Source organism: Oncorhynchus kisutch, linkage group LG15 (genome assembly GCF_002021735.2).
Source record: "Oncorhynchus kisutch isolate 150728-3 linkage group LG15, Okis_V2, whole genome shotgun sequence".
Taxonomy (NCBI): Eukaryota; Metazoa; Chordata; class Actinopteri; order Salmoniformes; family Salmonidae; genus Oncorhynchus; species Oncorhynchus kisutch.
This window is the reverse complement of record NC_034188.2, coordinates 93,213,330-93,240,234: the sequence shown is the minus strand read 5'-3', so window position 1 is coordinate 93,240,234 and position 26,905 is coordinate 93,213,330. Positions and strand designations below refer to the sequence as shown.

The 26,905-nt window shown below is 49.5% G+C and overlaps 1 protein-coding gene across 1 annotated transcript in view; it reads right to left on the bottom strand.

Moving 5' to 3' along the window:
* The window catches only part of yap1 (Yes1 associated transcriptional regulator), an 84,207-nt gene that overhangs the window by 37,568 nt on the left and 19,734 nt on the right, over positions 1-26,905 (bottom strand). The window contains exons 3-4 of the mRNA XM_031791308.1: positions 4,955-5,073; positions 445-582 (exon numbers count right to left, since the gene is read on the bottom strand). Of these exons, the coding sequence (XP_031647168.1) occupies positions 445-582; positions 4,955-5,073 (257 nt within the window). The remainder of the gene's footprint in view (positions 1-444; positions 583-4,954; positions 5,074-26,905) is intronic.

Below are 26,905 nucleotides of genomic sequence, written 5' to 3'. Positions count from 1 at the left end.
GAGTACTAAAGGAATACTAAAGGAATACTAAAGGAGTACTAAAGGAGTACTAAAGGAGTACTAAAGGAATACTAAAGGAGTACTAAAGGAATACTAAAGGAATATTAAAGGAATACTAAAGGAATACTAAAGGAATATTAAAGGAATACTAAAGGAGTACTAAAGGAATACTAAAGGAGTACTAAAGGAGTACTAAAGGAGTACTAAAGGAATACTAAAGGAATACTAAAGGAGTACTAAAGGAATACTAAAGGAGTACTAAAGGAGTACTAAAGGAGTACTAAAGGAGTACTAAAGGAGTACTAAAGGAATACTATGTAACAAAAGGTTAATACTAAAGTAATAGCAGTGTTACTTGACAAGAATACAACCAATGTGTAAAGTGTTACCTAACAGGCTGAGAGGTGACCATTACATAATTGAGAGATGTGAGTGTTTTCTCACCGTAGCGCGGGTCGAGGCGCGGGTCGAGGCGCGGGTCGAGGCGCGGGTCGAGCCAAGAGGTGGTTTTGTTCTTGTGGTTGATGTAGTAGACCTCTCCCTCTGAGGTTACGGCCTGTTCCCAGCAGTCAGGGAGAGGACCTTAGAGAGGACAGAGAGGTTAGACTGGAGCTGGACAGGCAGGGAGAGGACCTTAGAGAGGACAGGGAAGTACTAACCATAGCCGTGGTTGGTAGCGGTTGCCAGTGACAACAGATAAACGTGCCAATCACCAAGGCACAAACATGTTGAAAACTATTCTTGTTCCAACTCTCTAACCCCACCTGGGAAGAAGCTCACCAAGACACTATCTGAGGCAGCTCACTAACATGAGTTTACAGTTTTATTAGTTGTATGTACAGGATACATATGGTATACAGCGTCCAACTAGAGGCGAAAGAAACACACAACTGTTTAGGAGAGGTGCTGGCTAACAGAGTAGAACACCTGGTTCGGAGAGGTGCTGGCTAACAGAGTAGAACACCTGGTTAGGAGAGGTGCTGGCTAACAGAGTAGAACACCTGGTTCGGAGAGGTGCTGGCTAACAGAGTAGAACACCTGGTTAGGAGAGGTGCTGGCTGGCAGAGTAGAACACCTGGTTCGGAGAGGTGCTGGCTAACAGAGTAGAACACCTGTTTAGGAGAGGTGCTGGCTAACAGAGTAGAACACCTGGTTCGGAGAGGTGCTGGCTAACAGAGTAGAACACCTGGTTCGGAGAGGTGCTGGCTAACAGAGTAGAACACCTGGTTCGGAGAGGTGCTGGCTAACAGAGTAGAACACCTGTTTAGGAGAGGTGCTGGCTAACAGAGTAGAACACCTGGTTCGGAGAGGTGCTGGCTAACAGAGTAGAACACCTGGTTCGGAGAGGTGCTGGCTAACAGAGTAGAACACCTGTTTAGGAGAGGTGCTGGCTAACAGAGTAGAACACCTGTTTAGGAGAGGTGCTGGCTAGCAGAGTAGAACACCTGGTTCGGAGAGGTGCTGGCTAACAGAGTAGAACACCTGTTTAGGAGAGGTGCTGGCTAGCAGAGTAGAACACCTGGTTCGGAGAGGTGCTGGCTAACAGAGTAGAACACCTGTTTAGGAGAGGTGCTGGCTAACAGAGTAGAACACCTGGTTCGGAGAGGTGCTGGCTAACAGAGTAGAACACCTGGTTCGGAGAGGTGCTGGCTAACAGAGTAGAACACCTGTTTAGGAGAGGTGCTGGCTAACAGAGTAGAACACCTGTTTAGGAGAGGTGCTGGCTAGCAGAGTAGAACACCTGGTTCGGAGAGGTGCTGGCTAACAGAGTAGAACACCTGTTTAGGAGAGGTGCTGGCTAGCAGAGTAGAACACCTGGTTCGGAGAGGTGCTGGCTAACAGAGTAGAACACCTGTTTAGGAGAGGTGCTGGCTAACAGAGTAGAACACCTGTTTAGGAGAGGTGCTGGCTAGCAGAGTAGAACACCTGTTTAGGAGAGGTGCTGGCTAACAGAGTAGAACACCTGTTTAGGAGAGGTGTTGGCTAACAGAGTAGAACACCTGTTTAGGAGAGGTGCTGGCTAACAGAGTAGAACACCTGGTTCGGAGAGGTGCTGGCTAACAGAGTAGAACACCTGGTTCGGAGAGGTGCTGGCTAACAGAGTAGAACACCTGGTTCGGAGAGGTGCTGGCTAACAGAGTAGAACACCTGGTTCGGAGAGGTGCTGGCTAACAGAGTAGAACACCTGTTTAGGAGAGGTGCTGGCTAACAGAGTAGAACACCTGTTTAGGAGAGGTGCTGGCTAGCAGAGTAGAACACCTGGTTCGGAGAGGTGCTGGCTAACAGAGTAGAACACCTGTTTAGGAGAGGTGCTGGCTAGCAGAGTAGAACACCTGGTTCGGAGAGGTGCTGGCTAACAGAGTAGAACACCTGTTTAGGAGAGGTGCTGGCTAACAGAGTAGAACACCTGTTTAGGAGAGGTGCTGGCTAGCAGAGTAGAACACCTGTTTAGGAGAGGTGCTGGCTAACAGAGTAGAACACCTGTTTAGGAGAGGTGCTGGCTAACAGAGTAGAACACCTGTTTAGGAGAGGTGCTGGCTAACAGAGTAGAACACCTGGTTAGGAGAGGTACTGGCTAGCAGAGTAGAACACCTGTTTAGGAGAGGTGCTGGCTAACGGAGTAGAACACCTGGTTAGGAGAGGTACTGGCTAGCAGAGTATAACACCTGTTTAGGAGAGGTGAGAGTCTATAATGACAGTATAATGAGAGTGGGACAATTATTGGTTGCCATCCTGAGTTAGCAGGTAGCCTAGTGGTTAGAGCAGGTAGCCTAGTGGTTAGAGGCAGGTATCCTAGTGGTTAGAGCAGGTAGCCTAGTGGTTAGAGGCAGGTAGCCTAGTGGTTAGAACAGGTAGCCTAGTGGTTAGAGGCAGGTAGCCTAGTGGTTAGAGCAGGTAGCCTAGTGGTTAGAGCAGGTAGCCTAGTGGTTAGAGCAGGTAGCCTAGTGGTTAGAGGCAGGTAGCCTAGTTGTTAGAACAGGTAGCCTAGTGGTTAGAACAGGTAGCCTAGTGGTTAGAGCAGGTAGCCTAGTGGTTAGAGCAGGTAGCCTAGTGGTTAGAGCAGGTAGTCTAGTGGTTAGAGCAGGTAGCCTAGTGGTTAGAGCAGGTAGTCTAGTGGTTAGAGCAGGTAGTCTAGTGGTTAGAGCAGGTAGTCTAGTGGTTAGAGCCTAGTGGTTAGAGGCAGGTAGCCTAGTGGTTAGAGCAGGTAGCCTAGTGGTTAGAGCCTAGTGGTTAGAGGCAGGTAGCCTAGTGGTTAGAGCAGGTAGCCCAGTGGTTAGAGCAGGTAGCCTAGTGGTTAGAGCAGGTAGCCCAGTGGTTAGAGCAGGTAGCCTAGTGGTTAGAGCAGGTAGCCTAGTGGTTAGAGCCTAGTGGTTAGAGCCTAGTGGTTAGAACAGGTAGCCTAGTGGTTAGAGGCAGGTAGCCTAGTGGTTAGAGGCAGGTAGCCTAGTGGTTAGAGGCAGGTAGCCTAGTGGTTAGAGGCAGGTAGCCTAGTGGTTAGAGCAGGTAGCCTAGTGGTTAGAGCAGGTAGCCCGGTGGTTAGAGCCTAGTGGTTAGAGCAGGTAGCCTAGTGGTTAGAGCAGGTAGCCTAGTGGTTAGAGCAGGTAGCCTAGTGGTTAGAGCAGGTAGTCTAGTGGTTAGAGCAGGTAGCCCAGTGGTTAGAGCAGGTAGCCCAGTGGTTAGAACAGGTTTGCCTAGTGGTTAGAGCAGGTAGCCCAGTGGTTAGAGTGTTGTTGGACTAGTAACAGAAAGGTTGCAAGATCGAATCCCCGAGATGACAAGGTAAAAAATTCTGGCGTTCTGCCCCTGAACAAGGCAGTTAAGCCACTGTTCCCTGGTAGGCCGTCATTGGAAATAGGAATTTGTTCTTAATTGACTTGCCTAGTTAAATATATATATATATATATATTGTTTTATCTAGTAGGTTAAAATAAATGATAATAGCTCATGGTTCCCCATCAACCATGTGGTTTGGTACACTCTTAGGGAAAAAAGGTTCCAAAAGGGTTCCAGAACCCTAAAGGATTCTACTTGGAACCAAAAAAGTTATACCGGCAACCAAAAAGGGTTATTCAAAGGGTTCTTCTACAGGGAGAGCTGAATAACCCACTCGTTTTTTTCTAAGAGTGTAAGACTCCACAGCCAAAGTTATTTAAGACTGAACAGCCATAGTTATTTAACAAAGTATCACTTTGTAGCATCTTCTAGCCTAATGTACCATCAACACCCCACCCCCCTCCAGAGATAATAACTTACCCTTCAGGCCTAATGTACCATCAACACCCCACCCACCCCCCTCCAGAGATCTAACCCTTCAGGTGGTCTGAGATCTAATCCATTAAAAAAAGCTTGTTTTGCCTTTAGTTTAACTCTGTCGTCTGTGAATACACTGATCGGGACTCATGATGCACTGCTGCTGGACTGGTGCAGGGCTGCCCGTGTGAGTCTGCGTCCGACTGTGTGAGTCTGCGTCCGACTGTGTGAGTCTGCGTCCGACTGTGTGAGTCTGCGTCTGACTGTGTGAGTCTGCGTCCGACTGTGTGAGTCTCTGTACGACTGTGTGAGTCTGCGTCCGACTGTGTGAGTCTGCGTCCGACTGTGTGAGTCTGCGTCCGACTGTGTGAGTCTGCGTCCGACTGTGTGAGTCTGCGTCCGACTGTGTGAGTCTGCGTCCGACTGTGTGAGTCTGCGTCCGACTGTGTGAGTCTGCGTCCGACTGTGTGAGTCTGCGTCCGACTGTGTGAGTCTGCGTCCGACTGTGTGAGTCTGCGTCCGACTGTGTGAGTCTGCGTACGACTGTGTGAGACTGCGTACGACTGTGTGAGTCTGCGTACGACTGTGTGAGTCTGCGTACGACTGTGTGAGTCTGCGTACGACTGTGTGAGTCTGCGTCCGACTGTGTGAGTCTGCGTCCGACTGTGAGTCTGTGTCCGAGTGTGTGTGAGCGTGTACTGACCACTAGCGGGGCTCATGATGTTCTGTTGCTGGACTGGTACAGGGCTGGTGGGAGGGGCCTGGTTCATCTGTAGGAGGGCCTTACGAGGGTCCAGCCAGGTGGTCGACTGGTCCAGATGGCTGCACAGAGAGAGAAGAGTTGAATGAAATGAGCATGTTTGATGATGAACTTCCCTTGCCTTCGCAGAATTCTACTGTCAGTTTCATGGAATTAGTGTGAGGAGTCACTTATGAGGAGTCACTTATGAGGAGTCACTTACAGTTCCAACAAATGTCTGGAAAGGTTCCAGTTTAAGCCGGGTTGGACCAGATAATGGCCTATGAGGCTGTGGCAGAGGCCCTCAAACCATGAACAGCTCTGTAGCCTAAATGATGGTCTATATCAGTGGACGACCCATCCCATGTGGTGTTTATAGATACCTAGAGGTTACGACCCATCCCATGTGGTGTTTATAGATACCTAGAGGTTACGACCCATCCCATGTGGTGTTTATAGATACCTAGAGGTTACGACCCATCCCATGTGGTGTTTATAGATACCTAGAGGTTACGACCCATCCCATGTGGTGTTTATAGAAACCTAGAGGTTACGACCCATCCCATGTGGTGTTTATAGATACCTAGAGGTTACGACCCATCCCATGTGGTGTTTATAGATACCTAGAGGTTACGACCCATCCCATGTGGTGTTTATAGATACCTAGAGGTTACGACCCATCCCATGTGGTGTTTATAGAAACCTAGAGGTTACGACCCATCCCATGTGGTGTTTATAGATACCTAGAGGTTACGACCCACCCCATGTGGTGTTTATAGATACCTAGAGGTTACGACCCACCCCATGTGGTGTTTATAGATACCTAGAGGTTACGACCCACCCCTTGTGGTGTTTATAGATACCTAGAGGTTACGACCCACCCCATGTGGTGTTTATAGATACCTAGAGGTTACGACCCACCCCATGTGGTGTTTATAGATACCTAGAGGTTACGACCCATCCCATGTGGTGTTTATAGATACCTAGAGGTTACGACCCATCCCATGTGGTGTTTATAGATACCTAGAGGTTACGACCCATCCCATGTGGTGTTTATAGAAACCTAGAGGTTACGACCCATCCCATGTGGTGTTTATAGATACCTAGAGGTTACGACCCATCCCATGTGGTGTTTATAGATACCTAGAGGTTACGACCCATCCCATGTGGTGTTTATAGATACCTAGAGGTTACGACCCATCCCATGTGGTGTTTATAGATACCTAGAGGTTACGACCCACCCCATGTGGTGTTTATAGATACCTAGAGGTTACGACCCATCCCATGTGGTGTTTATAGATACCTAGAGGTTACGACCCACCCCGTGTGGTGTTTATAGATACCTAGAGGTTACGACCCATCCCATGTGGTGTTTATAGATACCTAGAGGTTACGACCCACCCCATGTGGTGTTTATAGATACCTAGAGGTTACGACCCATCCCATGTGGTGTTTATAGATACCTAGAGGTTACGACCCATCCCATGTGGTGTTTATAGATACCTAGAGGTAACGACCCATCCCTTGTGGTGTTTATAGATACCTAGAGGTTACGACCCAACCCTTGTGGTGTTTATAGATACCTAGAGGTCACGACCCATCCCTTGTGGTGTTGCACCTCTGTCACTAGGTCGTGTCATGCCATTGTTATGACCGTTCTCAAGCCGTCATCTATCTGCGGTGCCATGTGGTGCCCTAAAGTGCAGTCATTCTGGACAGAGGTTAACTACTGAGATGTCTGAATAACACTACAGTACCATGAGACAAACTGAACTACTGTATAGAGCTTCCCTTTAGGGAGGGAACCCCACAAACTGAACTACTGTATAGAGCTTCCCTTTAGGGAGGGAACCCCACAAACGAACTACTGTATAGAGCTTCCCTTTAGGGAGGGAACCCCACAAACGAACTACTGTATAGAGCTTCCCTTTAGGGAGGGAACCCCACAAACTGAACTACTGTATAGAGCTTCCCTTTAGGGAGGGAACCCCACAAACTGAACTACTGTATAGAGCTTCCCTTTTGGGAGGGAACCCCACAAACTGAACTACTGTATAGAGCTTCCCTTTCGGGAGGGAACCCCACAAACTGAACTACTGTATAGAGCTTCCCTTTAGGGAGGGAACCCCACAAACTGAACTACTGTATAGAGCTTCCCTTTTGGGAGGGAACCCCACAAACTGAACTACTGTACAGAGCTTCCCTTTCGGGAGGGAACCCAACAAACTGAACTACTGTATAGAGCTTCCCTTTAGGGAGGGAACCCCACAAACTGAACTACTGTATAGAGCTTCCCTTTAGGGAGGGAACCCCACAAACTGAACTACTGTATAGAGCTTCCCTTTAGGGAGGGAACCCCACAAACTGAACTACTGTATAGAGCTTCCCTTTAGGGAGGGACTGATGATGGAGGGAGGGACTGATGATGGCGGGAGGGATGGAGGGATAGAGAGACTGATGATGGAGGGAGGGATGGAGGGAGGGATAGAGGGAGGGACTGATGATGGAGGGAGGGATGGAGGGATAGAGGGAGTGGCTAATGATGGAGGGAGGGACTGATGATGGCGGGAGGGATGGAGGGATAGAGGGAGGGATGGAGGGATAGAGGTAGGTTCTAATGATGGAGGGAGGGATGGAGGGATATAGGGAGGGGCTAATGCTGGAGGGAAGGTCAGTCGTATGCCTCGGCGCAGGGGGTTTGTGTTCCTGGAAGTGGCCTGGACATCACAGTGTCAGCATTTAAATCCCAAATGGCACCCTATCCCCTTCATAGTGCACTACTTTTGACCAGGGCCCATAGCGTAGTCGTGCACTATGTAGGGAATAGAGTGCCATTTGGGATGTAAACAGCCTCTTCAGGCCCTTTAACAATCTGGCGCCACATTTACAAAGCCTTCACCTGCTGGACAAAAGGCTCAGTCTGAGCTACGACCCAATACCCTGCTGCTGTCTGTCTGTCTCTCTCTTTCTCTCTAAAAAAACTCCTTTCTTTATGCTAATGAGCCCTCCATGGAGACTGGAATTTGCAAGGCTCTAACATACTACATATATATCACAACAGTGATGTCATTGTAATCACAACAGTGATGTCATAATCACAACAGTGATGTCATAATCACAACAGTGATGTCATTATTCCAACCCACATAGCAGAGAAACAACTAACTGAAAAACTCAACCACTAAATGTAAAAACAAATGTTAAAGAATCCTCTCATTATCCTGCATGATATTCAAGTTGTGGTTCATCATTCTGTGCTGTGTATAAAATGATGACATGCTATTCCTATCCCCATTGATTAGGTGTTAATTTGATCCCAAGTTGCCAACCTGCTCTCAGCCTGTCTGTCAGTCTACTCTGCTCTGTTCTCTATCCCAGCAGCCAGTCCGAGACAGAGAGTGGGAGAGAGAGTGGGGAGAGAGAGAGAGAGAGAGAGAGAGAGAGAGAGAGAGAGAGAGAGAGAGAGAGAGGGGGGGAGATAGAGACAGAGTAGGGAGAGAGTTAGAGAGAGAAGAGAGAGAGAGAGCGAGAGAAAGAGAGAGACAGAGAGAGAGGGGGGTAGACAGAGAGAGAGAGGGGAGAGAGAGAGAGAGCAGAGAGACCTTTCTATCCTGACTCAACACTTCTCCCCACCACACAAAGCCCCCTCTTGTTTATGTTTTACTGATCAAAGGAGTTGCCAAATCCCCCCACCCACCCCCAGCCTTCACACACACACACACACACACACACACACACACACACACACACACACACACAAAGCGAGCAGAGCAGAAAAGCTCCAGCCTAGCTCAGATGAGAGTGGGCCCCTTGAGAAGGGTCACAGGGAGGGGGGAGAGATGACTATTAACAGCAACAAAAAAGAGAGAGGAAGAGGGGGAGGGAGAGAAGGAGAGGGAGAGGGGGAGGGAGAGAAGGAGAGGGAGAGGGGGAGGGAGAGAAGGAGAGGGAGAGGGGGAGGGATAGAAGGAGAGAGAGAGGGGGAGGGAGAGAAGGAGAGGGTGAGGGAGAGAAGGAGAGGGGGAGGGAGAGAAGGAGAGAGGGAGGGGGAGGGAGAGAAGGAGAGGAGGAGGGGGAGGGAGAGAAGGAGAGGGAGAGGGGGGAGGGAGAGAAGGAGAGGGAGAGGGGGAGGGAGAGAAGGAGAGGGAGAGGGGGAGGGAGAGAAGGAGAGGGAGAGGGGGAGGGAGAGAAGGAGAGGGTGAGGGAGAGAGGGAGGGAGAGAAGGAGAGGGTGAGGGAGAGGAAGAGAGGGAGAGGGGGAGGGAGAGAAGGAGAGGGTGAGGGAGAGGAAGAGAGGGAGAGGGGGAGGGAGAGAGGGAGAGGGTGAGGGAGAGGAAGAGGGGGAGGGAGAGAAGGAGAGGGGGGGAGGGAGAGAAGGAGAGGGAGAGGGGGAGGGAGAGAAGGGAGAGGGGGGAGAGAGAGAAGGAGAGGGAGAGGGAGAGAAGGAGAGGGTGAGGGAGAAGAAGAGAAGGAGAGGGTGAGGGAGAGGAAGAGAAGGAGAGGGTGAGGGAGAGGAAGAGAGGGAGAAAGAAAAAAAACAACAACGGCGGCAATCCCTCAGAACTCTATTGACTGCATGATATCTAACTCCATCACCCCAGTATCCCTGTACCCTATACACATCTACCTCCATCACCCCAGTATCCCTGTACCCTATACACATCTACCTCCATCACCCCAGTATCCCTGTACCCTATACACATCTACCCCCATCACCCCAGTATCCCTGTACCCTATACACATCTACCTCCATCACCCCAGTATCCCTGTACCCTATACACATCTACCTCCATCACCCCAGTATCCCTGTACCCCTATACACATCTACTCCATCACCCCAGTATCCCTGTACACTATACATATCTACCTCCATCACCCCTGTACACTATACACATCTACCTCCATCACCCCAGTATCCCTGTACCCTATACACATCTACCTCCATCACCCCAGTATCCCTGTACACTATACACATCTACCTCCATCACCCCAGTATCCCTGTACCCTATACACATCTACCTCCATCACCCCCAGTATCCCTGTACACTATACACATCTACCTCCATCACCCCAGTATCCCTGTACCCTATACACATCTACCTCCATCACTCCAGTATCCCTGTCTCCTTCCCCCTATACATATCTACCTCCATCACTCCAGTATCCCAGTCTCCTTCCCCCTATACATATCTACCTGCATCACCCCAGTATCCCTGTACCCTATACATATCTACCTCCATCACTCCAGTATCCCTGTCTCCTTCCCCCCTATACATATCTACCTCCATCACTCCAGTATCCCTGTCCCTTCACCCTATACATATCTACCTCCATCACTCCAGTATCCCTGTCTCCTTCCCCCTATACATATCTACCTCCATCACTCCAGTATCCCTGTCCCCTTCCCCCTATACATATCTACCTCCATCACTCCAGTATCCCTGTACCCTTCCCCCTATACATATCTACCTCCATCACTCCAGTATCCCTGTCTCCTTCCCCCTATACACATCTACCTCCATCACTCCAGTATCCCTGTACACTATACACATCTACCTCCATCACTCCAGTATCCCTGTCTCCTTCCCCCCTATACATATCTACCTCCTACACTCCAGTATCCCTGTACACTATACACATCTACCTCCATCACCCCAGTATCCCTGTACCCTATACACATCTACCTCCATCACCCCATTATCCCTGTACACTATACACATCTACCTCCATCACCCCAGTATCCCTGTACCCTATACACATCTACCTCCATCACCCCAGTATCCCTGTACCCTATACACATCTACCTCCATCACTCCAGTATCCCTGTACACTATACACATCTACCTCCATCACCCCAGTATCCCTGTACCCTATACATATCTACCTCCATCACCCCAGTATCCCTGTCTCCTTCCCCCTATACATATCTACCTCCATCACCCCAGTATCCCAGTCTCCTTCCCACTATACATATCTACCTCCATCACCCCAGTATCCCAGTCTCCTTCCCCCTATACATATCTACCTCCATCACCCCAGTATCCCAGTCTCCTTCCCCCTATACATATCTACCTCCATCACCCCAGTATCCCTGTACCTTATACATATCTACCTCCATCACCCCAGTATCCCTGTACCCTATACATATCTACCTCCATCACCCCAGTATCCCTGTACCCTATACACATCTACCTCCATCACCCCAGTATCCCAGTCTCCTTCCCCCTATACATATCTACCTCCATCACCCCAGTATCCTTGTCTCCTTCCCCCTATACATATCTACCTCCATCACCCCAGTATCCCTGTACCCTATACATATCTACCTCCATCACCCCAGTATCCCAGTCTCCTTCCCCCTAACATATCTACCTCCATCACCCAGTAGCCCAGTCTCCTTCCCCCTATACATATCTACCTCATCACTCCAGTTATCCCTGTCTCCTTCCCCCTATAAATATCTACCTCCATCACCCCAGTATCCCCCTTTCCCCCTATACATATCTACCTCCATCCACCCAGTATCCCTGTACCCTATACATATCTACCTCCATCACCCCAGTATCCCCCTTCCCCCTATACATATCTACCTCCATCACCCCAGTATCCCTGTACCCCTATACATATCTACCTCCATCACCCCAGTATCCCAGTCTCCTTACCCCTATACATATCTACCTCCATCACCCCAGTATCCCTGTCTCCTCCCCCTATACATATCTACCTCCATCACCTCAGTTATCCCTGTCTCCTTCCCCCTATACATATCTACCTCCATCACCCCAGTATCCCTGTCTCCTTCCCCCTATACATATCTACCTCCATCACCCCAGTATCCCTGTCTCCTTCCCCCTATACATATCTACCTCCATCACCCCAGTATCCCTGTCTCCTTCCCCCTATACATATCTACCTCCATCACCCCAGTATCCCTGTCTCCTTCCCCCCTATACATATCTACCTCCATCACCCCAGTATCCCTGTCTCCTTCCCCCTATACATATCTACCTCCATACCCCCAGATCCCAGTCTCCTTACCCCTATACATATCTACCTCCATCACCCCAGTATCCCTGTCTCCTTCCCCCTATACATATCTTACCTCCATCACCCCAGTATCCCAGTCTCCTTCCCCCTATACATATCTACCTCCATCACCCCAGTATCCCCTTCCCCCTATACATATCTACCTCCATCACCCCAGTATCCCTGTCTCCTTCCCCCTATACATATCTACCTCCATCACCCCAGTATCCCAGTCTCCTTCCCCCTATACATATCTACCTCCATCACCCCAGTATCCCTGTACCCTATACACATCTACCTCCATCACCCCAGTATCCCTGTACACTATACATATCTACCTCCATCACCCCTGTACACTATACACATCTACCTACATCACCCCAGTATCCCTGTACCCTATACACATCTACCTCCATCACCCCAGTATCCCTGTACACTATACACATCTACCTCCATCACCCCAGTATCCCTGTACCCTATACACATCTACCTCCATCACCCCAGTATCCCTGTACACTATACACATCTACCTCCATCACCCCAGTATCCCTGTACCCTATACACATCTACCTCCATCACTCCAGTATCCCTGTCTCCTTCCCCCTATACATATCTACCTCCATCACTCCAGTATCCCAGTCTCCTTCCCCCTATACATATCTACCTGCATCACCCCAGTATCCCTGTACCCTATACATATCTACCTCCATCACTCCAGTATCCCTGTCTCCTTCCCCCTATACATATCTACCTCCATCACTCCAGTATCCCTGTCCCCTTCACCCTATACATATCTACCTCCATCACTCCAGTATCCCTGTCTCCTTCCCCCTATACATATCTACCTCCATCACTCCAGTATCCCTGTCCCCTTCCCCCTATACATATCTACCTCCATCACTCCAGTATCCCTGTACCCTTCCCCCTATACATATCTACCTCCATCACTCCAGTATCCCTGTCTCCTTCCCCCTATACACATCTACCTCCATCACTCCAGTATCCCTGTACACTATACACATCTACCTCTATCACTCCAGTATCCCTGTCTCCTTCCCCCTATACATATCTACCTCCTACACTCCAGTATCCCTGTACACTATACACATCTACCTCCATCACCCCAGTATCCCTGTACCCTATACACATCTACCTCCATCACCCCATTATCCCTGTACACTATACACATCTACCTCCATCACCCCAGTATCCCTGTACCCTATACACATCTACCTCCATCACCCCAGTATCCCTGTACCCTATACACATCTACCTCCATCACTCCAGTATCCCTGTACACTATACACATCTACCTCCATCACCCCAGTATCCCTGTACCCTATACATATCTACCTCCATCACCCCAGTATCCCTGTCTCCTTCCCCCTATACATATCTACCTCCATCACCCCAGTATCCCAGTCTCCTTCCCACTATACATATCTACCTCCATCACCCCAGTATCCCAGTCTCCTTCCCCCTATACATATCTACCTCCATCACCCCAGTATCCCAGTCTCCTTCCCCCTATACATATCTACCTCCATCACCCCAGTATCCCTGTACCTTATACATATCTACCTCCATCACCCCAGTATCCCTGTACCCTATACATATCTACCTCCATCACCCCAGTATCCCTGTACCCTATACACATCTACCTCCATCACCCCAGTATCCCAGTCTCCTTCCCCCTATACATATCTACCTCCATCACCCCAGTATCCTTGTCTCCTTCCCCCTATACATATCTACCTCCATCACCCCAGTATCCCTGTACCCTATACATATCTACCTCCATCACCCCAGTATCCCAGTCTCCTTCCCCCTATACATATCTACCTCCATCACCCCAGTATCCCAGTCTCCTTCCCCCTATACATATCTACCTCCATCACTCCAGTATCCCTGTCTCCTTCCCCCTATACATATCTACCTCCATCACCCCAGTATCCCCTTCCCCCTATACATATCTACCTCCATCACCCCAGTATCCCTGTACCCTATACATATCTACCTCCATCACCCCAGTATCCCCTTCCCCCTATACATATCTACCTCCATCACCCCAGTATCCCTGTACCCTATACATATCTACCTCCATCACCCCAGTATCCCAGTCTCCTTACCCCTATACATATCTACCTCCATCACCCCAGTATCCCTGTCTCCTTCCCCCTATACATATCTACCTCCATCACCTCAGTATCCCTGTCTCCTTCCCCCTATACATATCTACCTCCATCACCCCAGTATCCCTGTCTCCTTCCCCCTATACATATCTACCTCCATCACCCCAGTATCCCTGTCTCCTTCCCCCTATACATATCTACCTCCATCACCCCAGTATCCCTGTCTCCTTCCCCCTATACATATCTACCTCCATCACCCCAGTATCCCTGTCTCCTTCCCCCTATACATATCTACCTCCATCACCCCAGTATCCCTGTCTCCTTCCCCCTATACATATCTACCTCCATCACCCCAGTATCCCAGTCTCCTTACCCCTATACATATCTACCTCCATCACCCCAGTATCCCTGTCTCCTTCCCCCTATACATATCTACCTCCATCACCCCAGTATCCCAGTCTCCTTCCCCCTATACATATCTACCTCCATCACCCCAGTATCCCCTTCCCCCTATACATATCTACCTCCATCACCCCAGTATCCCTGTCTCCTTCCCCCTATACATATCTACCTCCATCACCCCAGTATCCCAGTCTCCTTCCCCCTATACATATCTACCTCCATCACCCCAGTATCCCTGTCTCCTTCCCCCTATACATATCTACCTCCATCACCCCAGTATCCCAGTCTCCTTCCCCCTATACATATCTACCTCCATCACCCCAGTATCCCTGTCTCCTTCCCCTTATACATATCTACCTCCATCACCCCAGTATCCCAGTCTCCTTCCCCCTATACATATCTACCTCCATCACCCCAGTATCCCTGTCTCCTTCCCCCTATACATATCTACCTCCATCACCCCAGTATCCCTGTCTCCTTCCCCCTATACATATCTACCTCCATCACCCCAGTATCCCTGTCTCCTTCCCCCTATACATATCTACCTCCATCACCCCAGTATCCCTGTCTCCTTCCCCCTATACACATCTACCTCCATCACTCCAGTATCCCTGTACCCTATACATATCTACCTCCATCACTCCAGTATCCCTGTCCCCTTCCCCCTATACATATCTACCTCCATCACCCCAGTATCCCTGTACCCTATACATATCTACCTCCATCACTCCAGTATCCCTGTCTCCTTCCCCCTATACATATCTACCTCCATCACCCCAGTATCCCTGTCTCCTTCCCCCTATACATATCTACCTCCATCACCCCAGTATCCCAGTCTCCTTCCCCCTATACATATCTACCTCCATCACCCCAGTATCCCAGTCTCCTTCCCCCTATACATATCTACCTCCATCACCCCAGTATCCCAGTCTCCTTCCCCCTATACATATCTACCTCCATCACCCCAGTATCCCTGTACCCTATACATATCTACCTCCATCACCCCAGTATCCCTGTACCCTATACATATCTACCTCCATCACCCCAGTATCCCTGTACCCTATACACATCTACCTCCATCACCCCAGTATCCCAGTCTCCTTCCCCCTATACATATCTACCTCCATCACTCCAGTATCCCTGTCTCCTTCCCCCTATACATATCTACCTCCATCACCCCAGTATCCCCTTCCCCCTATACATATCTACCTCCATCACCCCAGTATCCCTGTACCCTATACATATCTACCTCCATCACCCCAGTATCCCTGTACCCTATACATATCTACCTCCATCACCCCAGTATCCCTGTACCCTATACATATCTACCTCCATCACCCCAGTATCCCCTTCCCCCTATACACATCTACCTCCATCACCCCAGTATCCCTGTACCCTATACATATCTACCTCCATCAACCCAGTATCCCCTTCCCCCTATACATATCTACCTCCATCACCCCAGTATCCCTGTATCCTATACATATCTACCTCCATCACCCCAGTATCCCCTTCCCCCTATACATATCTACCTCCATCACCCCAGTATCCCTGTACCCTATACATATCTACCTCCATCACCCCAGTATCCCAGTCTCCTTACCCCTATACACATCTACCTCCATCACTCCAGTATCCCTGTACCCTATACATATCTACCTCCATCACTCCAGTATCCCTGTCCCCTTCCCCCTATACATATCTACCTCCATCACCCCAGTATCCCTGTACCCTATACATATCTACCTCCATCACTCCAGTATCCCTGTCTCCTTCCCCCTATACATATCTACCTCCATCACCCCAGTATCCCTGTCTCCTTCCCCCTATACATATCTACCTCCATCACCCCAGTATCCCAGTCTCCTTCCCCCTATACATATCTACCTCCATCACCCCAGTATCCCAGTCTCCTTCCCCCTATACATATCTACCTCCATCACCCCAGTATCCCAGTCTCCTTCCCCCTATACATATCTACCTCCATCACCCCAGTATCCCTGTACCCTATACATATCTACCTCCATCACCCCAGTATCCCTGTACCCTATACATATCTACCTCCATCACCCCAGTATCCCTGTACCCTATACACATCTACCTCCATCACCCCAGTATCCCAGTCTCCTTCCCCCTATACATATCTACCTCCATCACTCCAGTATCCCTGTCTCCTTCCCCCTATACATATCTACCTCCATCACCCCAGTATCCCCTTCCCCCTATACATATCTACCTCCATCACCCCAGTATCCCTGTACCCTATACATATCTACCTCCATCACCCCAGTATCCCTGTACCCTATACATATCTACCTCCATCACCCCAGTATCCCTGTACCCTATACATATCTACCTCCATCACCCCAGTATCCCCTTCCCCCTATACACATCTACCTCCATCACCCCAGTATCCCTGTACCCTATACATATCTACCTCCATCAACCCAGTATCCCCTTCCCCCTATACATATCTACCTCCATCACCCCAGTATCCCTGTATCCTATACATATCTACCTCCATCACCCCAGTATCCCCTTCCCCCTATACATATCTACCTCCATCACCCCAGTATCCCTGTACCCTATACATATCTACCTCCATCACCCCAGTATCCCAGTCTCCTTACCCCTATACATATCTACCTCCATCACCCCAGTATCCCTGTCTCCTTCTCCCTATACATATCTACCTCCATCACCCCAGTATCCCCGTCTCCTTCCCCCTATACATATCTACCTCCATCACCCCAGGATCCCTGTCTCCTTCCCCCTATACATATCTACCTCCATCACCCCAGTATCCCTGTCTCCTTCCCCCTATACATATCTACCTCCATCACCCCAGTATCCCTGTCTCCTTCCCCCTATCCAATCTACCTCCATCACCCCAGTATCCCAGTCTCCTTACCCCTATACATATCTACCTCCATCACCCCAGTATCCCTGTCTCCTTCCCCCTATACATATCTACCTCCATCACCCCAGTATCCCAGTCTCCTTACCCCTATACATATCTACCTCCATCACCCCAGTATCCCTGTCTCCTTCCCCCTATACATATCTACCTCCATCACCCCAGTATCCCAGTCTCCTTCCCCCTATACATATCTACCTCCATCACCCCAGTATCCCCTTCCCCCTATACATATCTACCTCCATCACCCCAGTATCCCTGTCTCCTTCCCCCTATACATATCTACCTCCATCACCCCAGTATCCCAGTCTCCTTCCCCCTATACATATCTACCTCCATCACCCCAGTATCCCCTTCCCCCTATACATATCTACCTCCATCACCCCAGTATCCCTGTCTCCTTCCCCCTATAACATATCTACCTCCATCACCCCAGTATCCCAGTCTCCTTCCCCCTATACATATCTACCTCCATCACCCCAGTATCCCTGTCTCCTTCCCCCTATACATATCTACCTCCATCACCCCAGTATCCCAGTCTCCTTCCCCCTATACATATCTACCTCCATCACCCCAGTATCCCTGTCTCCTTCCCCCTATACATATCTACCTCCATCACCCCAGTATCCCTGTCTCCTTCCCCCTATACATATCTACCTCCATCACCCCAGTATCCCTGTCTCCTTCCCCCTATAACATATCTACCTCCATCACCCCAGTATCCCTGTCTCCTTCCCCCTATACATATCTACCTCCATCACCCCAGTATCCCTGTCTCCTTCCCCCTATACATATCTACCTCCATCACCCCAGTTATCCCTGTCTCCTTCCCCCTATACATATCTACCTCCATCACCCCAGTATCCCTGTCTCCTTCCCCCTATACATATCTACCTCCATCACCCCAGTATCCCTGTCTCCTTCCCCCTATACATATCTACCTCCATCACCCCAGTATCCCTGTCTCCTTCCCCCTATACATATCTACCTCCATCACCCCAGTATCCCTGTCTCCTTCCCCCTATACATATCTACCTCCATCACCCCAGTATCCCAGTCTCCTTACCCCCTATACATATCTACCTCCATCACCCCAGTATCCCTGTCTCCTTCCCCCTATACATATCTACCTCCATCACCCCAGTATCCCAGTCTCCTTCCCCCTATACATATTTCCCACCATCACCCCAGTATCCCCTTCCCCCTATACATATCTACCTCCATCACCCCAGTATCCCTGTCTCCTTCCCCTATACATATCTACCTCCATCACCCCAGTATCCCAGTCTCCTTCCCCCTATACATATCTACCTCCATCACCCCAGTATCCCTGTCTCCTTCCCCCTATACATATCTACCTCCATCACCCCAGTATCCCAGTCTCCTTCCCCCTATCATATCTACCTCCATCACCCCAGTATCCCTGTCTCCTTCCCCCTATACATATCTACCTCCATCACCCCAGTATCCCTGTCTCCTTCCCCTATACATATCTACCTCCATCACCCCAGTATCCCTGTCTCCTTCCCCCTATACATATCTACCTCCATCACCCCAGTATCCCTGTCTCCTTCCCCCTATACATATCTACCTCCATCACCCCAGTATCCCTGTCTCCTTCCCCCTATACATATCTACCTCCATCACCCCAGTATCCCTGTCTCCTTCCCCCTATACATATCTACCTCCATCACCCCAGTATCCCTGTCTCCTTCCCCCTATACATATCTACCTCCATCACCCCAGTATCTCCTTCCCCCTATACATATCTACCTCCATCACCCCAGTATCTCCTTCCCCCTATACATATCTACCTCCATCACCCCAGTATCTCCTTCCCCCTATACATATCTACCTCCATCACCCCAGTATCCCTGTACCCTATACATATCTACCTCCATCACCCCAGTATCCCTGTCTCCTTCCCCCTATACATATCTACCTCCATCACCCCAGTATCTCCTTCCCCCTTGACAGATGAGAGATGCAACAAACTCCAACTTTTCCCATCAAGTTCTTCACAGAGCTTTGGTTTAAAATCCAGGGATGTTAGAGAACCTGTATGAGAGCTTTCTCAGAGCTGGTCAATGACTTACCAAGGCCTATTCATTTATCAGTGACTTTTAACGGCGAGATTGTCCATTGACAGAAACACACACGGTGATGGGAGAGTTGGATATAAAATCACATCTTGTTTTTCCAGGTTTACATTTCCCATTCTTGTTTTTATAGAAAAAACACTTTTGAGGTCTGGGAAAAATGTACGTTTAGATTGTTGGGTGTAGTTACCCTTTAATTACACTGTTCACCAGTCAGAGACCGTTGTCTGGTTAGCTCTGTTTCTGTTCACCAGCAGCTGAGAACCCAATGCTTAGTGGACTAGACCTCACCAGCAGCTGGGAACCCAATGCTTAGTGGACTAGACCTCACCAGCAGCTGAGAACCCAATGCTTAGTGGACTAGACCTCACCAGCAGCTGGGAACCCAATGCTTAGTGGACTAGACCTCACCAGCAGCTGGGAACCCAATGCTTAGTGGACTAGACCTCACCAGCAGCTGGGAACCCAATGCTTAGTGGACTAGACCTCACCAGCAGCTGGGAACCCAATGCTTAGTGGTCTAGACCTCACCAGCAGCTGAGAACCCAATGCTTAGTGGACTAGACCTCACCAGCAGCTGGGAACCCAATGCTTAGTGGACTAGACCTCACCAGCAGCTGAGAACCCAATGCTTAGTGGACTAGACCTCACCAGCAGCTGAGAACCCAATGCTTAGTGGACTAGACCTCACCAGCAGCTGAGAACCCAATGCTTAGTGGTCTAGACCTCACCAGCAGCTGAGAACCCAATGCTTAGTGGACTAGACCTCACCAGCAGCTGAGAACCCAATGCTTAGTGGACTAGACCTCACCAGCAGCTGAGAGGTATATGAGGTATGCAGCCAGGACCAGAAAGGCAGGGAGGCAGAGAGAGAGGCAGTGAGGCAGAGAGAGAGAGGCAGGGAGGCAGAGAGAGAGAGGCAGGGAGGCAGAGAGAGAGAGGCAGGGAGGCAGAGAGAGAGAGGCAGGGAGGCAGAGAGAGAGAGGCAGGGAGGCAGAGAGAGAGAGGCAGGGAGGCAGAGAGAGAGAGGCAGGGAGGCAGAGAGAGAGGCAGGGAGGCAGAGAGAGTGGCAGGGAGGCAGAGAGAGTGGCAGGGAGGCAGAGAGAGAGGCAGGGAGGCAGAGAGAGAGAGGCAGGGAGGCAGAGGGAGAGAGGCTGGGAGGCAGAGAGAGAGAGGCAGGGAGGCAGAGAGAGAGAGGCAGGGAGGCAGAGAGAGAGAGGCAGGGAGGCAGAGAGAGAGAGGCAGGGAGGCAGAGAGAGAGGCAGGGAGGCAGAGAGAGTGGCAGGGAGGCAGAGAGAGAGGCAGGGAGGCAGAGAGAGAGAGGCAGGGAGGCAGAGAGAGAGAGGCTGGGAGGCAGAGAGAGAGAGGCAGGGAGGCAGAGAGAGAGAGGCAGGGAGACAGAGAGAGAGAGGCAGGGAGGCAGAGACAGCCTCCCTCTCCCCTTCCCCTCTCCCTCCCAATGATCTTTTCCTGTTCCTCCCCCTTGTGCTCTCCCATCTCCCCTCCCCCTGTGCTCTCCCATCTCCCCTCCCCCTGTGCTCTCCCATCTCCCCTCCCCCCTGTGCTCTCCCATCTCCCCTCCCCCTGTGCTCTCACATCTCCCCTCCCCCCTGTGCTCTCACATCTCCCCTCCCCCCTGTGCTCTCACATCTCCCCTCCCCCTGTGCTCTCCCATCTCCCCTCCCCCTGTGCTCTCCCATCTCCCCTCCCCCCTGTGCTCTCCCATCTCCCCTCCCCCTTGCTCTCCCATCTCCCCTCCCCCCTGTGCTCTCCCATCTCCCCTCCCCCTGTGCTCTCCCATCTCCCCTCCCCCTGTGCTCTCCCATCTCCCCTCCCCCCTGTGCTCTCCCATCTCCCCTCCCCCTGTGCTCTCCCATCTCCCCTCCCCCTGTGCTCTCCCATCGCCCCTCCCCCTGTGCTCTCCCATCGCCCCTCCCCCTGTGCTCTCCCATCACCCCTCCCCCTGTGCTCTCCCATCTCCCCTCCCCCTGTGCTCTCCCATCTCCCCTCCCCCTGTGCTCTCACATTTCTAATGTCATATTATGTCTATATACAGTGTTGTAATGATGTGCAAATAGTTAAAGTACAAAAGGGAAAATAAATAAACATAAATATGGGTTGTATTTACAATGGTGTTTGTTCTTCACTGGTTGACCTTTTCTTGTGGCAACAGGTCACAAATATTGCTGCTGTGATGGCACACTGTGGTATTTCACCCAATAAATGCGGGAGTTTATCAAAATTGGATTTGTTTTCAAATTCTTTGTGGATCTGTGTAATCTGAGGGAAATATGTCTCTCTAATATGGTCATACATTGGACAGGAGGTTAGGAAGTGCAGCTCAGTTTCCACCTCATTTTGTGGGCAGTGAGCACATAGCCTGTCTTCTCTTGAGAGCCATGTCTGCCTACGGCGGCCTTTCTCAATAGCAAGGCTATGCTCACTGAGTCTGTACATAGTCAATTATGGGTCAGTCACAGTGGTCAGGTATTCTGCCACTGTGTACTCTCTGTTTAGGGCCAAACAGCATTCTAGTTTGCTCTGTTTTTGGTAAAGTCTTTCCAATGTGTCAAGTAATTATCTTTTTGTTTTCTCATGATTTTGGTTGTGCTACTGTCCTGGGGCTCTGTGGGGTCTGTTTGTGTTTGTGAACAGAGCCCTAGGACCAGCTTGCTTAGAGGACTTCTCCAGGTTCATCTCTTTGTAGGTGAGGGCTTTGTTCTGGAAGTTTCAGGAATCGCTTCCTTCTTGGTGGTTGTACAATTTTTCAGGATTTTTATCATTAGTGGGTATCGTCCTAATTCTGCATTATTTGGTGTTCTACGTTGTACACAGTGGATATTTTTTCAGAATTCTGCAGGCAGAGCCTCAACTTGGTGTTTGTCCCATTTTGTGAATTCTTGGTTGGTGAGCGGACCCCAGACCTCACAACCATAAAGGGCAATGGGTTCTATAACTGATTTAAGTATTTTTAGTCAGATCCTAATTGGGGATGTTACATTTTATGTTCCTTTTGATGGCATAGAAGGCCCTTCTTGCCATGACTCTCAGATTGTTCACAACTTTGTGGAAGTTATCTGTGGCGCTGATGTTTAGGCCAAGGTATGTATAGTTTTTTGTGTGCTCTAGGGTAACAGTGTCTAGATGGAATTTGTATTTGTCGTCCTGGTGACTGGACCTTTTTTGGAACACCCTTATGTTGGTCTTATTGAGATTTACTGTTAGGGCCCAGGTCTGACAGAATCTGTGCATAAGATCTAGGTGCTGCTGTAGGCCCTCCTTGGTTGGGGACAGATCTAGGTGCTGCTGTAGGCCCTCCTTGGTTGGGGACAGATCTAGGTGCTGCTGTAGGCCCTCCTTGGTTGGGGACAGATCTAGGTGCTGCTGTAGGCCCTCCTTGGTTGGGGACAGATCTAGGTGCTGCTGTAGACCCTCCTTGGTTGGTGACAGAAGCACCAGATCATCAGCGAACAGTCCTTTGTCTTCAGATTCTAGGAGGGTGAGGCCGGGTGCTGCAGACTGTTCTAGTGTCCTTGCCAATTTGTTGATATATATACACAGTACCAGTGAACATTTTGGACACTCATTCAAGGTTTTTCTTTTCCACTATTTTCTACATTGTAGAATAATAGTGATGACATCACAACTATGAAATAACATATGGAATCGTGTAATTTTTCAAAGTAGCTACCCTTTGCCTTAACGACAGCTTTGCACTCTTGGCATTCTCTCAACCAGCTTCATGAGATAGTCACCTGGAATGCATTCCAATTAACAGGTGTGTTACAAGTTAATGTGGAATGTCTTTCCTTCGTGTTGTGACAAGGTAGGGGTGGTATACAGAAGATAACCAATCAGTGGTGTTGTGACCAGGTAGGGGTGGTATACAGAAGATAACCAATCAGTTGTGTTGTGACCAGGTAGGGGTGGTATACAGAAGATGGCCCTATTTGGTAAAATACCAAGTCCATATCAAAGGTAGGAACAGCTCAAATAAGCAATAAACGACAGCCAATCATAAAGTTGAAGGTCAGTCAATATGGAACATTTCAAAAACTTTGAAAGTTTCTTCAAGTACAGTTGCAACAACCATCAAGCGCTATGATGAAACTGGCTCTCATGAGGACCGCCACAGGAAAGGAAGACCCAGAGTTACCTCTGCTGCAGAGGATAAGTTCATTAGAGTTACCTGCCTCAGAAATTGTAGCCCAAATAAATGCTTCACAGAGTTCAAGTAACAGACACATCTCAACACCAACTGTTCAGAGGAGACTGTGTGAATCAGTCCTTCATGGTCGAATTGCTGTAAAGAAACCACTACTAAAGGACACCAATAAGAAGAGACTTTCTTGGGCCAAGAAACCCGAGCAATGGACTTTAGACTGGTGGAAATCTGTCCTTTGGTCTGATGAGTCCAAATTTGAGATGTTGGGTTCCAACCACCGTGTCTTTGAGAGACACAGAGTAGGTGAAGAGATGATCTCCACATGTGGTTCCCGCCGTGAAGCATGGAGGAGGAGGTGTGATGGTGCTTTGCTGGTGAAACTGTCTGTGATTTATTTAGAATTCAAGACACACTTAACCAGCATGGCTACCACAGCATTCTGCAGTGCTACGCCATCCCATCTGGTTTGGGCTTAGTGGGACTATAATTTATTTTTCAACAGGACAATGACCCAACACACCTCCAGGCTGTGTCAGGGCTATTTTACCATTAAGGAGAGTGATGGAGTGCTGCATCAGATGACCATCGACAATAAACCTAACATAATTCAGATGTTTTTTATTTCACCTTTATTTAACCAGGTAGGCTAGTTGAGAACACCTTTATTTAACCAGGTAGGCTAGTTGAGAACACCTTTATTTAACCAGGTAGGCTAGTTGAGAACACCTTTATTTAACCAGGTAGGCTAGTTGAGAACAAGTTCATTTGCAACTGCGACCTGGCCAAGATAAAGCATAGCAGTGTGAGCATACAACAAAGAGTTACACATGGAGTAAACAATTAACAAGTCAATAATACAGTAGAAAAAAGGAGAGTCTATATACATTGTGTGCAAAAGGCATGAGGAGGTAGGCGAATAATTACAATTTTGCAGATTAACACTGGAGTGATAAATTATCAGATGGTCATGTACAGGTAGAGATATTGGTGTGCAAAAGAGCATAAAATAAAATAAATAAAAACAGTATGGGGATGAGGTAGGTGAAAATGGGTGGGCTATTTACCGATAGACTATGTACAGCGGCAGCGATCGGTTAGCTGCTCAGATAGCAGATGTTTGAAGTTGGTGAGGGAGATAAAAGTCTCCAACTTCAGCGATTTTTGCAATTCGTTCCAGTCACAGGCAGCAGAGAACTGGAACGAAAGGCAGCCAAATGAGGTGTTGGCTTTAGGGATGATCAGTGAGATACACCTGCTGGAGCGCGTGTTACGGGTGGGTGTTGCCATCGTGACCAGTGAACTGAGATAAGGCGGAGCTTTACCTAGCATGGACTTGTAGATGACCTGGAGCCAGTGGGTCTGGCGACGAATATGTAGCGAGGGCCAGCCGACTAGAGCATACAGGTCGCAGTGGTGGGTGGTATAAGGTGCTTTAGTGACAAAACGGATGGCACTGTGATAAACTGCATCCAGTTTGCTGAGTAGAGTGTTGGAAGCAATTTTGTAGATGACATCGCCGAAGTCGAGGATCGGTAGGATAGTCAGTTTTACTAGGGTAAGTTTGGCGGCGTGAGTGAAGGAGGCTTTGTTGCGGAATAGAAAGCCGACTCTAGATTTGATTTTCGATTGGAGATGTTTGATATGAGTCTGGAAGGAGAGTTTACAGTCTAGCCAGACACCTAGGTACTTATAGATGTCCACATATTCAAGGTCGGAACCATCCAGGGTGGTGATGCTAGTCAGGCGTGCGGGTGCAGGCAGCGAACGGTTGAAAAGCATGGATGTGGTTTTACTAGCGTTTAAGAGCAGTTGGAGGCCACGGAAGGAGTGTTGTATGGCATTGAAGCTCGTTTGGAGGTTAGATAGCACAGTGTCCAAGGACGGGCCGGAAGTATATAGAATGGTGTCGTCTGCGTAGAGGTGGATCAGGGAATCGCCCGCAGCAAGAGAAACATCATTGATATATACAGAGAAAAGAGTCGGCCCGAGAATTGAACCCTGTGGCACCCCCATAGAGACTGCCAGAGGACCGGACAGCATGCCCTCCGATTTGACACACTGAACTCTGTCTGCAAAGTAGTTGGTGAACCAGGCAAGGCAGTCATCAGAAAAACCGAGGCTGAGTCTGCAGATAAGAATATGGTGATTGACAGAGTCGAAAGCCTTGGCCAGGTCGATGAAGACGGCTGCACAGTACTGTCTTTTATCGATGGCGGTTATGATATCGTTTAGTACCTTGAGCGTGGCTGAGGTGCACCCGTGACCGACTCGGAAACCAGATTGCACAGCGGAGAAGGTACGGTGGGATTCGAGATGGTCAGTGACCTATTTGTTGACTTGGCTTTCGAAGACCTTAGATAGGCAGGGCAGGATGGATATAGGTCTGTAACAGTTTGGGTCTAGTGTGTCTCCCCCTTTGAAGAGGGGGATGACTGCGGCAGCTTTCCAATCCTTGGGGATCTCAGACGATATGAAAGAGAGGTTGAACAGGCTGGTAATAGGGGTTGCGACAATGGCGGCGGATAGTTTCAGAAATAGAGGGTCCAGATTGTCAGGCCCAGCTGATTTGTACGGGTCCGGGTTTTGCAGCTCTTTCAGAACATCTGCTATCTGGATTTGGGTAAAGGAGAACCTGGAGAGGCTTGGGCGAGTAGCTGCGGGGGGGGCGGAGCTGTTGGCCGAGGTTGGAGTAGCCAGGCGGAAGGCATGGCCAGCCGTTGAGAAATGCTTGTTGAAGTTTTCGATAATCATGGATTTATCGGTGGTGACCGTGTTACCTAGCCTCAGTGCAGTGGGCAGCTGGGAGGAGGTGCTCTTGTTCTCCATGGACTTCACAGTGTCCCAGAACTTTTTGGAGTTGGAGCTACAAGATGCAAATTTCTGCCTGAAGAAGCTGGCCTTAGCTTTCCTGACTGACTGCGTGTATTGGTTCCTGACTTCCCTGAACAGTTACATATCGCGGGGACTATTCGATGCTATTGCAGTCCGCCACAGGATGTTTTTGTGCTGGTCGAGGGCAGTCAGGTCTGGAGTGAACCAAGGGCTGAGTTGGACCTCAGAGTGAAGGAAATGCAGCCAACAAGTGCTCAGCATATGTGGGAACTCCTCAAATACTGCTGGAAAAGCATTCCAGGTGAAGCTGGTTGAGAGAATGCCAAGAGTGTGCAACGCTGTC